The sequence below is a fragment of the Penicillium mononematosum genome (assembly GCF_028829835.1).
Source record: "Penicillium mononematosum strain IBT 11891 chromosome Unknown utg000005l:1.0-9366267.0:1.0-9372171.0, whole genome shotgun sequence".
Taxonomy (NCBI): Eukaryota; Fungi; Ascomycota; class Eurotiomycetes; order Eurotiales; family Aspergillaceae; genus Penicillium; species Penicillium mononematosum.
The window spans coordinates 8,661,320-8,673,545 of record NW_026643275.1 but is presented as its reverse complement, the minus strand read 5'-3'; the positions used below and the strand labels follow the sequence as shown (position 1 = coordinate 8,673,545).

Sequence of the window (12,226 nt, the reverse complement as noted above, 5' to 3'; positions counted from 1 at the left end):
TAATGTGCTGACTTTATTTCTCTCCCCTTTCTGGAGAAACCTCGTTTCGTGCACATTTTGTCACAGGGAATTCACTCTTATCAAATATCACATCCATGAATATCTTCAATTGAGTATTCTTTCCAGGACGGTAGTGACTTGGGCACCCCATTCACCTCCAGGATAGTAACGCTATAAGGCCTAGGTAGTGAGTAGCTGCCTGTCGAATTTGAGATCCCCAGTTCTGCTAATCATACATGATGTCCAGGCCGTTATTCTCCATATACAATACTTTTGGACCCTTCAACTTGCACTTGAGGTGCTGCTTTCGGCATCCAATAGGTTGGGAAAGAGCTTCGCCAAATCAAAATGATCCTATCACAAAGGGGTTCGTCGGTCCACGAGACCTGGCCGACCAAGGATGTATGCTCCCCCCTCTGGGTTTCTGATGCCATCCTGACCATCCTCAACAGATAATATACCTCTCAATTGTCGGGCCATTGATGCTTGCAGCCCTATTTGAATGGGTTCTCTGGCTAAGCGCCTTCATCTACTGCCTGGTCAAGGTGTGGATGAAAGCAGACAATCGGAGTGTAAGGGTTCTGGCCGTGGTGATGATTTTCTTGTTCACAGTGATACGGTAGGTTCCTTGAACATCAGGGACTCGTTACCTCGCAGCTTCATTTAGAGTCCTCTCAACTGACGAACACATATGATAGATTGGCATTCCTTCCAGTCATGCTCGTGACACTGCCGTTGCCACCACAGATCACAGTTCACTTACCCCGCGAAATAGTGCATGGGTTTCAAGTGTTTGCATTTTGGGCTTTTTCTGTTCTTCTGGTCGGCCCATGGCTATTCTGTGTTTACGGTCTCACTACAAATTCACTTGGGAGAAAAAAGAGGATCAAACGAGTGCTGGATGATCGAACGGCCCCGAAGACTGTGGTTGTGATGCCAGTATACAAGGAGGACCCAACAGTCTTGATTAAAGCCATCAACTCCGTGGTTGACTGCGACTATCCTGCAAATTGCATCCATGTCTTTCTTTCGTACGATGGCGGCAAGGTCGACGAGCCGTATCTCCGTGTCCTCGACCATCTCGGTATTCCGATCACACTGGAGAGCTATCCTCAGAGCATTGACTGTATATACAAGGGCGCACGGATCACGGTATCTCGCTTCAAACATGGCGGTAAAAGGCACTGCCAAAAGCATACTTTCAAGCTCATCGACAAGGTGTATGCTGATTACCTGAAGAGACATGACAATCTGTTCGTCCTTTTTATCGATTCCGATTGCATCCTTGATCGAGTTTGCTTGCAGAACTTCATGTACGACATGGAACTTAAGCCAGGCAGCAAACGCAATATGCTTGCAATGACGGGCATCATTACATCGACGACGGAGAAAAACAGCTTGCTGACGATTCTCCAGGACATGGAATACGTCCATGGTCAGCTTCTTGAACGATCCGTTGAGTCTGGCTGCGGCGCAGTGACCTGCCTCCCTGGAGCTTTGACTATTTTACGCTTCTCCGCTTTCCGTAAGATGGCCAAGTATTACTTTGCGGACAAGGCTGAGCAATGTGACGATCTCTTCGACTACGGAAAATGTCATCTTGGAGAAGACCGATGGCTAACCCACTTGTTCATGATTGGTGCCACGGAGCGGTATCAAATTCAACTATGTATGAGCGCCTTCTGCAAGACCGAAGCCGTCCAGACCTTTAGTACTCTCTTGAAGCAACGCCGACGATGGTTTTTAGGTTTCATCACAAACGAGGTTTGCATGATCACTGATACTCGGCTCTGGGTGCGCTATCCCCTTCTATGTCTGGTTCGATTCATGCAAAACACGATCCGAACGACTGCTCTGCTCTTCTTCATGATGATTGTCTCACTGCTTACGACATCAAAGAAGGCAAAAGATCTTCCTGTGGGATTCATGGGGGTCTCGTTGGGGTTAAATTATCTACTCATGCTGTACTTTGGACTACGTCTCGGACGCTATAAAGCCTGGCTTTACCCAATCATGTTCATTGTTAACCCGTTCTTCAACTGGATCTACATGGTCTATGGCATTTTCACAGCCGGTCAGCGAACTTGGGGTGGACCACGGGCCGATGCTGCCACTGCTGATGACCATACCACGCCAGGAGAAGCAGTTGAACGGGCAAAAGAGCAGGGCGATGAGTTCAATGTGAATGTTGATACCTTCCGCACCGGTATTGTGCGCCGGAAATCTGTCCCTATCCGCCCATCGGAGAATGTGGAAGGTCGACTTGCACCTGCCAAGCAGCAGGTTGATGGGTTTTATGTCAACACTACCGGCCCTGGGCCCGCACTCGCACGAATGGTCAGCGCAATGGAAAATCCAAATTCTCAGTACCAGTTACCTGCTCACTTTCGCCATTCGACTGACTCTGTGCTCAGTGGATCGGATTGCGGTTCTAGCTCGATTGCCACACCACAGAACGTGGAAACACTCCTGATGAGTGAAGAAGACCAAAAGAAGCCCTATTATGCCCGCCAAGCCCGGGCATCAACGGGCTCGGTGAGCGTCGATGGTCACTATTCGGAGAACCACTTTCATGATGGAGTCACTCCGAAGCCTATGGGTTCTGCATCCGAGCACGATGACCTTGGACTGACCCGTCCATCAGGCACATACCATACCGGACGCTCTGAAAACATCCCTCCGGCCTACAGAGAGTCAGAATACATGGTGCCGAGCGACTTGGCGCCGAGCTCCTTTCAAACCCCGTGACCCACCTCATGATATTATTGTCTAACAGGAACATATGTACCGTGCATGACGTCAGTTTTAGTCCTTTTCCTCTTTTTTTCCCTTTTTTTTCTCCTTTTTTTTTTTTCAGTTCGACTGCTTCGCCGCTCGGCATAGGTTTTTTTGACCATCCTATTCTTATTTTTTTTTTAGCCTGGGGATCTTGCTTTTCTCTCAATTCTATAGCTTTTAGAATCCAAAACAACATTCAAGTCCAAAGAACATATGTAGCCAATGACCCACCGTAGATTCCTCATAGGGCGGTGATCAGATTTTTAATTCTGCCAGAAAACCAGTAGGCGGTGAAAGTGGGTAGTCCAGCAGCCGCCAGAAGGTTCGATGAGGTACCAGCACAGTCCGGATGCTAAGAAAGGTATATAGACCAGTCAGAGAGAGGAAATGAATGAAAGAAAGCACATTCTGATACATTTTACGTTATCCATTTATACCCCAAATTTGCAAATCCCTTAGTTCGGCGCCTAAAGATCAGCCAGACCGCTTGACACTTGGTCATCGCCCCTCCAATAATAGTGGAGTGGCGTGCAAATTCTCCCCTCCGACTTCCTCTCACTTTTCTTCGTTTGAATCTTCCATCTCCCACTCCCTCCCTACCTCCCATATTCCCCTACTTTCTTCCATAATGAGTGTCGTCGGTATAGATCTGGGTGCGCAAAGCACCAAGATTGGTGTTGCCCGCAACAAGGGCATTGACATTGTGCGTATCACCCCACGGTCTTGCTTCGGATTTACAGTCTTCGAGATGGATCATGACCTCACAAATATGAGCAATTGCGCTAACTACTTGTTGACATTATAGATTGCCAATGAGGTTTCTAACCGCCAGACCCCGTACGTTCCATAACCCCCCCGCTGGCCACTGGATAACTGAATACTGATTTGAAATTATTTTAGTTCCGTCGTTGGATTCACACCTCGCAGCCGCGCCCTCGGTGAGGCCGCCAAGGGTGGAGAAATCTCGAACCTGAAGAACACCGTCGGCTCTCTCAAGCGCCTGATCGGCCGTTCTTTCAACGATCCCGATGTCGCCATCGAGCAGGAATACAACACATGCAACCTGGTCGACGTCGATGGCCAGGCCGGTGTCGAGGTCAGCTACCTTGGCAAGAAGGAGAAGTTCACAGCCACTCAATTGGTCGCTTCCTACCTTTCCAAGATCAAAGACATCACCGCCAAGGAACTGCGCGCTCCCGTCTCCGACGTCACCATCAGCGTTCCTGCTTGGTTCACTGATGTGCAACGCCGCGCTATGATCGACGCTGGTGATATCGCCGGTCTCAACGTCCTGCGTCTCATCAACGACACCACTGCTACCGCTCTCGGTTGGGGTATCACCAAGCTGGATCTCCCTACCCCCGAGGAGAAGCCCCGCCGTGTTATGTTCATCGACATTGGTTACTCCGACTACACTGCCTCCATTGTTGAGTTCCGCAAGGGTGAACTCAACGTGAAGGCTACCGCCTACGATCGTCACTTCGGTGGCCGTAACTTCGACAAGGCTCTCACCGAGCACCTCGCTGTCGAGTTCAAGGAGAAGTTCAAGGTTGACATCCACACTAACGGCAAGGCCTGGACCCGCACCTTGGTTGCCGCCGAGAAGCTCAAGAAGGTTCTGTCCGCTAACGCCCAGGCACCCCTGAGTGTGGAGTCCCTCATGGATGACACTGATGTCCGCGCTATGCTAAAGCGTGAGGAGCTCGAGCTCATGGTCAAGCCTCTCCTTGACCGCCTGACCGTTCCTCTGGAGCAGGCACTCTCCGAGGCCAAGCTCCAGGTTGGAGACATCGACCAGATCGAGATGGTTGGTGGCTGCACCCGTGTCCCCGCTATCAAGGAGACCATTAGCAAGTTCTTCGGCAAGGGTCTGTCCTTCACCCTGAACCAGGATGAGGCCATTGCCCGCGGTTGTGCCTTCAGCTGTGCTACCCTCTCCCCCGTTTTCCGTGTCCGTGACTTCGCCGTCCACGACATTGTCAACTACCCCATCGACTTCACCTGGGAGCAGTCTCCCGAGATCCCCGATGAGGACACTAGCCTCACTGTCTTCAGCCGTGGCAATGTTATGCCTTCCACCAAGATTCTCACTTTCTACCGCAAGCAGCCCTTCGATCTCGAGGCCCGCTACTCCGATGTCGAGGCTATGCCCGGCAAGGTCAACCCCTGGATTGGCCGCTTCTCCGTTAAGGGCGTCCAGGCCGATGACAAGAACGACTTCATGATCTGCAAGCTCAAGGCCCGTCTCAACCTGCACGGTATCCTCAACGTCGAGTCTGGATACTACGTCGAGGATATGGAGGTCGAGGAGCCCGTCGAGGAGGAGAAGAAGGAGGATGAGATGGACACCGACTCCAAGGAGGAGCAGCCCAAGAAGACCCGCAAGGTTAAGAAGCAGGTTCGCAAGGGTGATCTCCCCATTGCCTCCGCTACCGGCGGCTTCGACCAGGCTACCAAGGAGGCCTGGACCGAGCGCGAGAACGCCATGTACATGGAGGACAAGCTTGTCGCCGAGACCGACGAGAAGAAGAACGAGCTCGAGGCCTCCATCTACGAGCTCCGTGATAAGATCGATGGCGTGTACTCCGAGTTCGCCAGCGAGGAGGAGAAGGAGAAGTTGAAGGCCAAGCTCATGGACACCGAGGTGAGTTTCGAACCAGCATTGTTCAATAATTTCTATGGTCAGCCATACTAACGCATCATTTCAGGACTGGCTCTACGAGGAAGGTGAGGACACCATCAAGTCCGTCTACGTCGCCAAGATGGATGACATCCGCTTCATCGCCGGCCCTATCATCCAGCGCTACAAGGAGAAGGTCGAGGCCGAGCGTGACGCCGTCCGCAAGGCCGAGGAGGAGGCCGCCGCTAAGCGCCGCGCCGAGCTCGAGGCCAAGAAGGCCGAAGAGGAGGCCGCCAAGAAGGGCACCGAGGGCGATGCCGAGATGAAGGATGCCCCCGCCGAAGGCGAGGCCCAGGCCGAGACTGAGGAGAAGCAGTAGATGCATTCCATTTCATGATACTGGAATGACCTGATGTGTTTTACTTACTTTTGGGTTGATGGAAACCCCGATTCCAAAACCGCGCTTTACTCTGACCAATTTGGGTGAATCGTGTTATGACGAAAAGGACCTTTTTAAAGAGATGTTTCATGGAGCTAGATATTTCGATCGGCTTTTAATCGTTGGGCCAATTTTTTTTTTGTTATAATGGCAAACGGTTATGATGTAGATCGTTCCTGTTCCCTTTGATGTTATGAATAGATGAAAATACACCCAATGCCTTTGTCTTCAATTCTCGAGACCCTATAGAATAAGTAACATGTCTCGTTGCTGAAGTGACTCGACCTTAAAAGCACGTTCGCATGTATATCAAACTCGCTTTCTCTAGTAGACTTTACATCACAAGGCCATTGTGAACTTCTAGATGGCTTGCTATGATAGCAAGCATACCTAGGAAGCAATCACATGGGATGAGACATGGCAAAGACTAACAACGTGCTCGTTTGTTGATCGCTTATGATAGTCAAAGACCAGAAGCAAACTTGATTTTCTTATTCCTTCTGGTTGTGACAACTCTCCCTCCCTCTCTCTCTTTACTTCTTCCCTCTTTTTCTATCCCTTTGATCGGCCATTACTTCTTACATTGTGCCAGACCATCAAGATTCAGTTCTGTCCAAGATGGAGCAAGATCAGGACAAACGCATGATCCTCCACCTCCTTCTTGAGGATCTTGAGGATCTAGAAAACAGACAGAAGGGAAAACTGGCTGCTGGAAAGAGAACAGATTTTGAAATTGCCATCGCGAGTTTGAGGGACGATATTCGGACCCTGCAGGTCTCCATCGAGGATGAGATATTGGCGCTTAGCACGAGTACTGCAATCGCAACTGATCAGAAGATACTAGCAGCTCTTCAACACGAGGAAAGAGTTGCTACACAGGACCGCCAATTCGCCCTCGCTATTCACAACGGATCAACGTCTGATCGCATGTTAAATCGCCCAACGGTCAATGAGGCGACACCTCCAGACGACGATGACGATGCCGTTTCCACCATCATGGGTGACCTCATGGGCCGGGTGTCTTTAAGTGAAAAGACATCCGACAACGGCGAAGGCTCCTCGTTCGTACACGCATCCCGAGCGAGCAGCCTCATAAGAGAATGTGATTCTTGTCTCACCACGGTCGACACTATAATGTTCAAGGGCCCGTGTGGCCACGAGTTTTGCCGCGACTGTACAAGACAGATGTTTCTCGGTGCCATCAAAGACGAGGAGTTGTATCCGCCACGTTGCTGCGGCAATGTTGTACCACCTGGAGTTGCTTTGAGAGTCCTTAACTATGAGGAGCTTCGACGTTTCAGCGAAAGGGCCCTTGAATGGACCACGAAGGACCGCCTCTATTGCGCCGAGCCAACATGTTCGAAATTCATTCCTCCCTTCGCTATCCAGCACGAGCATGGCACCTGCCCCGAATGTCACCGGCAGACTCATGTACTATGTCGTTCCCTCGCCCACCCCCGTGTCGATTGCCCAATGGACGAACCTCTCCATGCTGTGCTGGAAATGGCGGATGCTGCGAACTGGAAGCGGTGCTTCAACTGCAAAACTATGGTAGAGCTCCGCCACGGCTGCAACCATATGACCTGTCGGTAAGCATTGTCTATAACAAGTATGCTATCGTGCATGAAGACAAAGACTAACGATTGGTAGCTGCGGCCGCGAATTTTGTTATGTGTGTGGCTCGGTCTGGAAATCATGCCAGTGCCCACTTTGGCACGAGGACAGGCTTGAGGAAGTGGCAATCCGGGCGGTACATGAGGAGGTGCCGGCCGATGCTGATGTCCATGTCCGCCAAGACGCGTTTCACCGGATAGTCGAGGACTTGCGGCACCACGAGGACAACGGGTGCGAGCATCACAGGAACTCGCAATGGGTTTGGCGCAACAATGGGAGTTTGCAGTGTGAGGTCGGCAACCATTACCTGCCTGAGTACATTTTTATGTGCACAGGTTGCCGGATGCGGGCTTGCAACCGTTGTCGAAGACACAGATTGAGGTAGTTCTTTGTTGCTTCTGGCTTTTGGGTTTGTTAGGTTGCAGGTAGAGGCTGAAGAACTGAAGGACAGCTGGGAGACATAAGTTTGTGGTTTCTGGTGACTGAATTTCTAATCATTCGGACGCGGTCTGTATGGTAAAAGTGGAAGGAAGGGCGTCATTCTCAACTGTCAATGTGTCGGGTTCCTCTTCGAGCCTTGGGGGTTCGCCAATCGGCATCTGATCGTATGTTACTTTTAGCATAGGTGTCCTGCTCGCAATTGGTGCAATTGTGACCGGAAGTCAAAAAAAACATTGAATATATTTCTGCCTTCTTCGACCAGCGGAGTTAATATCCATGTAAAGATATAGTTTGTCTAGCACTTTTTACAGTATCAACTTCTATAGTCAATAGAATAGACATATACTAGCTTTGTGAAATGTTATGCTGGCACAATACGATATGGCGCACTGGCGGTTATACGCTGCCGTACCTACACGTTCAAATCCGGTAGAGGGCCATATTGATACTTGATATCCTTAATATTTCCCCTCCTCTTCCACGCAGCCCATTGAAACAAGCACAACCGAAAGGCATGAAGTATACTAAACGCAATAATATTGGATCAGACATTAGTTCCGCCAACGTCATCTTCTAATCAACATAACCTCAGGGAAATGCCTCCTCCTGTATCGGGGTTCTCTCTAACATGACATCCAGGCACTGCGAGCTAGCCATCCATAAACATAAACCGTTGCCCGTGGGGGCAGATCATCCTAAGATATATATTCAATCAATCAATCAATCCTTCGTATGCCTTGTCGAAGTCCCCTTCTCCACATCACTAGCATCAGACTCATTCTCGGACTCATCCTTGCGATTGAACTTCATCGTCTGTCCCAGACGACGGAACCCGCTCCCAAACGGCCGCCAGATCCAGTGCATCCCCCGACTAAGCGGACGATACACCATGACGAACGGCTTGCCGACAACGTGGGCGATAGCCGCAAACCAGGGGTCGGGAATGTGCGGATGACCATGGCCCAGGGGAGTGAAAATGCAGCCACCACGATACAAATGGCCCATTGGACCCCATTGATGGGGACGATGCTGAAGGCGACGCCGCCGTAGTTGGCGATTAGGGCTTGACAGCCGACCATGATGATGTTGATGCCGATGAAGAACCAGTTGCGGTGGAGACCGGTTAGCACGTTGAATTTGTTGTCGAGGCGTCGGTTGTTGAATTCGTTGAAGATCTGCATCCAGACGAAGGTGTTGAAGACGACGGAGCGTCGGACGTCGTCTTCGTAGTCTAGGAAGCCTGGGGCTTTGACGAAGTGCATGATTAGGGTCACGGTTAGTTGGAAGATGGCTTGGCCGATTATCATCTTCCACATCGTTGTTGAGAAGAGCGGGGCGCCGCCTTTGATGGGTTTGCGGTCGAGGATTTGTTCGGTTGGGGGGTCTGTTGCTAGTGCTAAGGCAGCTAGGGAGTCCCTATATAGATGGTTAGTATTGTCTTGAGAGGTGAAAAAGGGGTGACTTACATGATCAGGTTGATCCACAGCAGCTGCACCGCGGTCAGCACCGACCGCATCTGCGAATCCGCCACGGAGGAAATGAAGGTCAACAAGACGGCGGTGATGTTAACGGTGATCTGGAACTGGAGGAACTTGCGCACCGCGTCGTTAACGGCGCGTCCCCACATCAGGGCCGTCAGGATAGAAGCGAAGTTGTCATCCATCAGGACAATAGCGGAAGCTTCTTTGGCAACCTCTGTGCCTGCAATACCCATAGAGAAACCGATGTTGGCGGCCTTGAGAGCCGGTCCGTCGTTGGTACCGTCGCCAGTGACCGCTACGATCTCGCCCATCGCCCGTAGCCGAGTGACGAGAATGCGTTTATCTTCTGGGGAGGATCGAGCCAGAACTTGCAGCTTGGGTAGCACTTCATCGAACTGCTCGTCTGTGAGACGGCGGAAATCTGGGCCTTCCATCACCGCGCCATCCGTGTAGATCCCACAGTCCGTGGCGATCGCCTTGGCCGTGACCATATTGTCGCCCGTCACCATGCGTACGACAACGCCGGCATGATGACATTTCGCGACTGCTTCAGGCACACCAGGACGGATGGGATCCTGGATACCAACCACGCCGAGTAGTGACATGTCCTTCAGCAGCAGGCTGAGGTCGGCAGACGAGGGATCGCTGGAGTCGACAGCCTCCGCTGGAGGCCAGGCGGCGAAGTCACGATAGGCCAGGGAGATCGTCCGGAGAGACTGCTTTGCGTAGGAGAGGATAACGTCTTCAAATCGCTCCCGCTCGGTGCCATCAATAGGTCGTAGTCCAGCGGAGGTCCAGGAGGTTGAACTATAACCGAGAAGAATCTCAGCGGCGCCCTTGACCAGAAAGCGATAGTGACCCGATGGCAAGCGCAAGACGGCGCCCATACATTTACGGCCAGAGTCGAAGGGCATCAGCTGAATGGTCGGGGCGTTAGCACGCTCCTCCACCAGCGAAGTCATTCCCAGTACATCCCGAGCGAAGCCCAGCAGTGCCGTTTCAGTCTTAGAGCCGACGAAGCCCGGCACCCCGTTTTCTTCGCCTTCGAACGCGGTCGAGTTGATCGCTACCGATTCGATCATCATCTGCTTCTGCTCGGCTGTGAGGTCTTTGGCGAAGTCTGCTGATCTTGTTTGGTTGCCTGTCTGGTCCTTGTCGTCGAAGGCGGCATCGCCGAAGGTTCCTGTCACCACCGTCATGCGGTTCTGCGTGAGAGTACCGGTCTTGTCGGAGCACACGGTCGTGGCGTTGCCCATCGTCTCGCACGACTTAAGCACGCGGACCAGGTTGTTCGACTTGACCATCCGGGTGGTTGCGAAGGCGAGGGCGAGAGTGACAGCTAAGGGGAGGCCCTCGGGCACGGCGACGACAATCACCGTGATCGCGACGATGAGGATATCCGTGAACTGTGAGGCCTTCTCAGAGCTGGTACCGGTATTGCTCGACAGGTCACCCAGAAACCGGAAGAGCAGAACGAAGAACAACAGCAGGGCAGCGCTGCTACCTAGCTTAGCGATAGCACCAGCGAGGTGATCTAGCTTCTTCTGCAACGGGGTCTGTTCCATATCCTGACGCATGGCCATGAGGATCTTTCCAAAGCTGGAGTTCACGCCAACAGATGTCACCAAACAGGTGCCGACTCCCTCGAGGACCTTGCTTCCGGAGATGATAAACGGGTCCAAGTCTTGGGTCCGGGTGTGGCCTTCGTCTAGGAGACGCATCACCTGCTCGCCGCCGGTCTTCCTCAGCTGGTCAGATTCACCGGTGGCAGAGGACTCGTCGCATTTCAAGTTGTGGCCATTGATGAAGATTCCATCGACCGGGACCAAGTCTCCGGGCTCTAGGTTCAAGAGATCACCCACTAGGACATCGTGAACAGAAATTCGCACCGTTCTTCCCGAGCGAGTGACGGTCACCTCCCGATCCTCCTTCTTCTTGTTGAGTCGGACAAAGGCGCGTTCCTTTTGGTAGTCGTTCAGTGACCCCACCAACACCACAATGCAAATGGCCACGCAGATGGCACATCCTTCCACCCAGTCGAGTCCCATCCCGGAGCTTCGTTTGGCATGAGATCCTCCTCCGCTAGAGTGGTTCGGATCAAACGTTTCGTACAGGCCCAGAGCGAGGGAAATGGCGGCGGCCACGGTTAGCAGGATCAGGACCTTGTCGTTGTATGCAATCCACATGAGCTTCCACAGCGGCGTGGCTTTCTTTTCCGGCAAGGTATTGGGCTTGAACACTCGAATCCGATCCTCAAATATTTCGGCCGGCTTCTTTCCAGCTGATTTCGATGTGACGCCGCCAGCATCCTCTGTATTCCCTCCGCCGAGGACAGACTCGTCCACGCTGAGGCCGGCCGAGACATCCGTGTGCAGTCCCCGAACCAAAGAGGGCAATCCACCCAACGCAACGAAGGCGGCGAGGGACTTAGGGTTGAGTAATTTGTTAAGCTGTCCCGGGGAGAAGTCGAATGGGTTGTCCTTGACATCGAAGTCGCCCTCCGAGCCCGGGTCGGGTCGAAGCGCCTCCTCCAGCTCGCTGACGGAGTAGATGCCCGACGTCCCACACGATGAGGCCCGCTTCTCCTTCCATAGGTCGTCCTGCGGACTGCTGGGGGCCATTGTACTGCCGCTCATGGCTCGATCCCGGCCAGTTTGGCCTTCGATGGCGGTCAGGTTGCTGTTCGATCGATCTCGGGAGAGGGTATCGTCATTCCCGGGGTGAGGCCCGAGGCACTGTTATTTTCGGGCACCTGGACAATAATTTCAGGAATCGAGTTCGCGCCTAGGTCGCCTCGCTCCTGCATTCCTCGAGCTTCCATCGTGATGAAGATCAGACGGTTCCTGGCGCTGG

General features: G+C 52.3%; 5 protein-coding genes across 5 annotated transcripts; 3 read left to right on the top strand and 2 right to left on the bottom strand.

The window, feature by feature from the left end:
- Window positions 1-348: 348 nt before the first annotated feature.
- chsD (chitin synthase D) lies at window positions 349-2,748 on the top strand (the record flags this gene model as incomplete). Its single annotated transcript, XM_057298302.1, has 3 exons — window positions 349-402; window positions 453-619; window positions 699-2,748. 3 exons carry the CDS (start codon window positions 349-351, stop codon window positions 2,746-2,748), a joined length of 2,271 nt encoding a protein of 756 aa, XP_057146184.1.
- A 658-nt stretch (window positions 2,749-3,406) lies between these two features.
- Window positions 3,407-5,777, top strand: hsp88 (Hsp70 chaperone Hsp88; the record flags this gene model as incomplete). The annotated part of the gene is made up of 4 exons (XM_057298301.1): window positions 3,407-3,481; window positions 3,584-3,615; window positions 3,679-5,422; window positions 5,487-5,777. The coding sequence occupies 4 exons, from the start codon at window positions 3,407-3,409 to the stop codon at window positions 5,775-5,777; spliced, it is 2,142 nt and encodes a 713-aa protein (XP_057146183.1).
- Window positions 5,778-6,455: 678 nt separating this feature from the next.
- N7519_011527 (BRcat and Rcat domain-containing protein) lies at window positions 6,456-7,430 on the top strand (the record flags this gene model as incomplete). The annotated part of the gene is made up of 1 exon (XM_057298300.1): window positions 6,456-7,430. One exon carries the CDS (start codon window positions 6,456-6,458, stop codon window positions 7,428-7,430), a length of 975 nt encoding a protein of 324 aa, XP_057146182.1.
- A 100-nt stretch (window positions 7,431-7,530) lies between these two features.
- N7519_011526 (uncharacterized protein) lies at window positions 7,531-7,755 on the bottom strand (the record flags this gene model as incomplete). The annotated part of the gene is made up of 1 exon (XM_057298299.1): window positions 7,531-7,755. The coding sequence occupies one exon, from the start codon at window positions 7,753-7,755 to the stop codon at window positions 7,531-7,533; it is 225 nt and encodes a 74-aa protein (XP_057146181.1).
- Window positions 7,756-8,612: 857 nt separating this feature from the next.
- On the bottom strand, window positions 8,613-12,194 carry N7519_011525 (uncharacterized protein; the record flags this gene model as incomplete). The annotated part of the gene is given in 4 exon segments (XM_057298298.1): window positions 8,613-8,763; window positions 8,781-9,308; window positions 9,359-12,108; window positions 12,126-12,194. 4 exon segments carry the CDS (start codon window positions 12,192-12,194, stop codon window positions 8,613-8,615), a joined length of 3,498 nt encoding a protein of 1,165 aa, XP_057146180.1.
- Window positions 12,195-12,226: the final 32 nt, after the last annotated feature.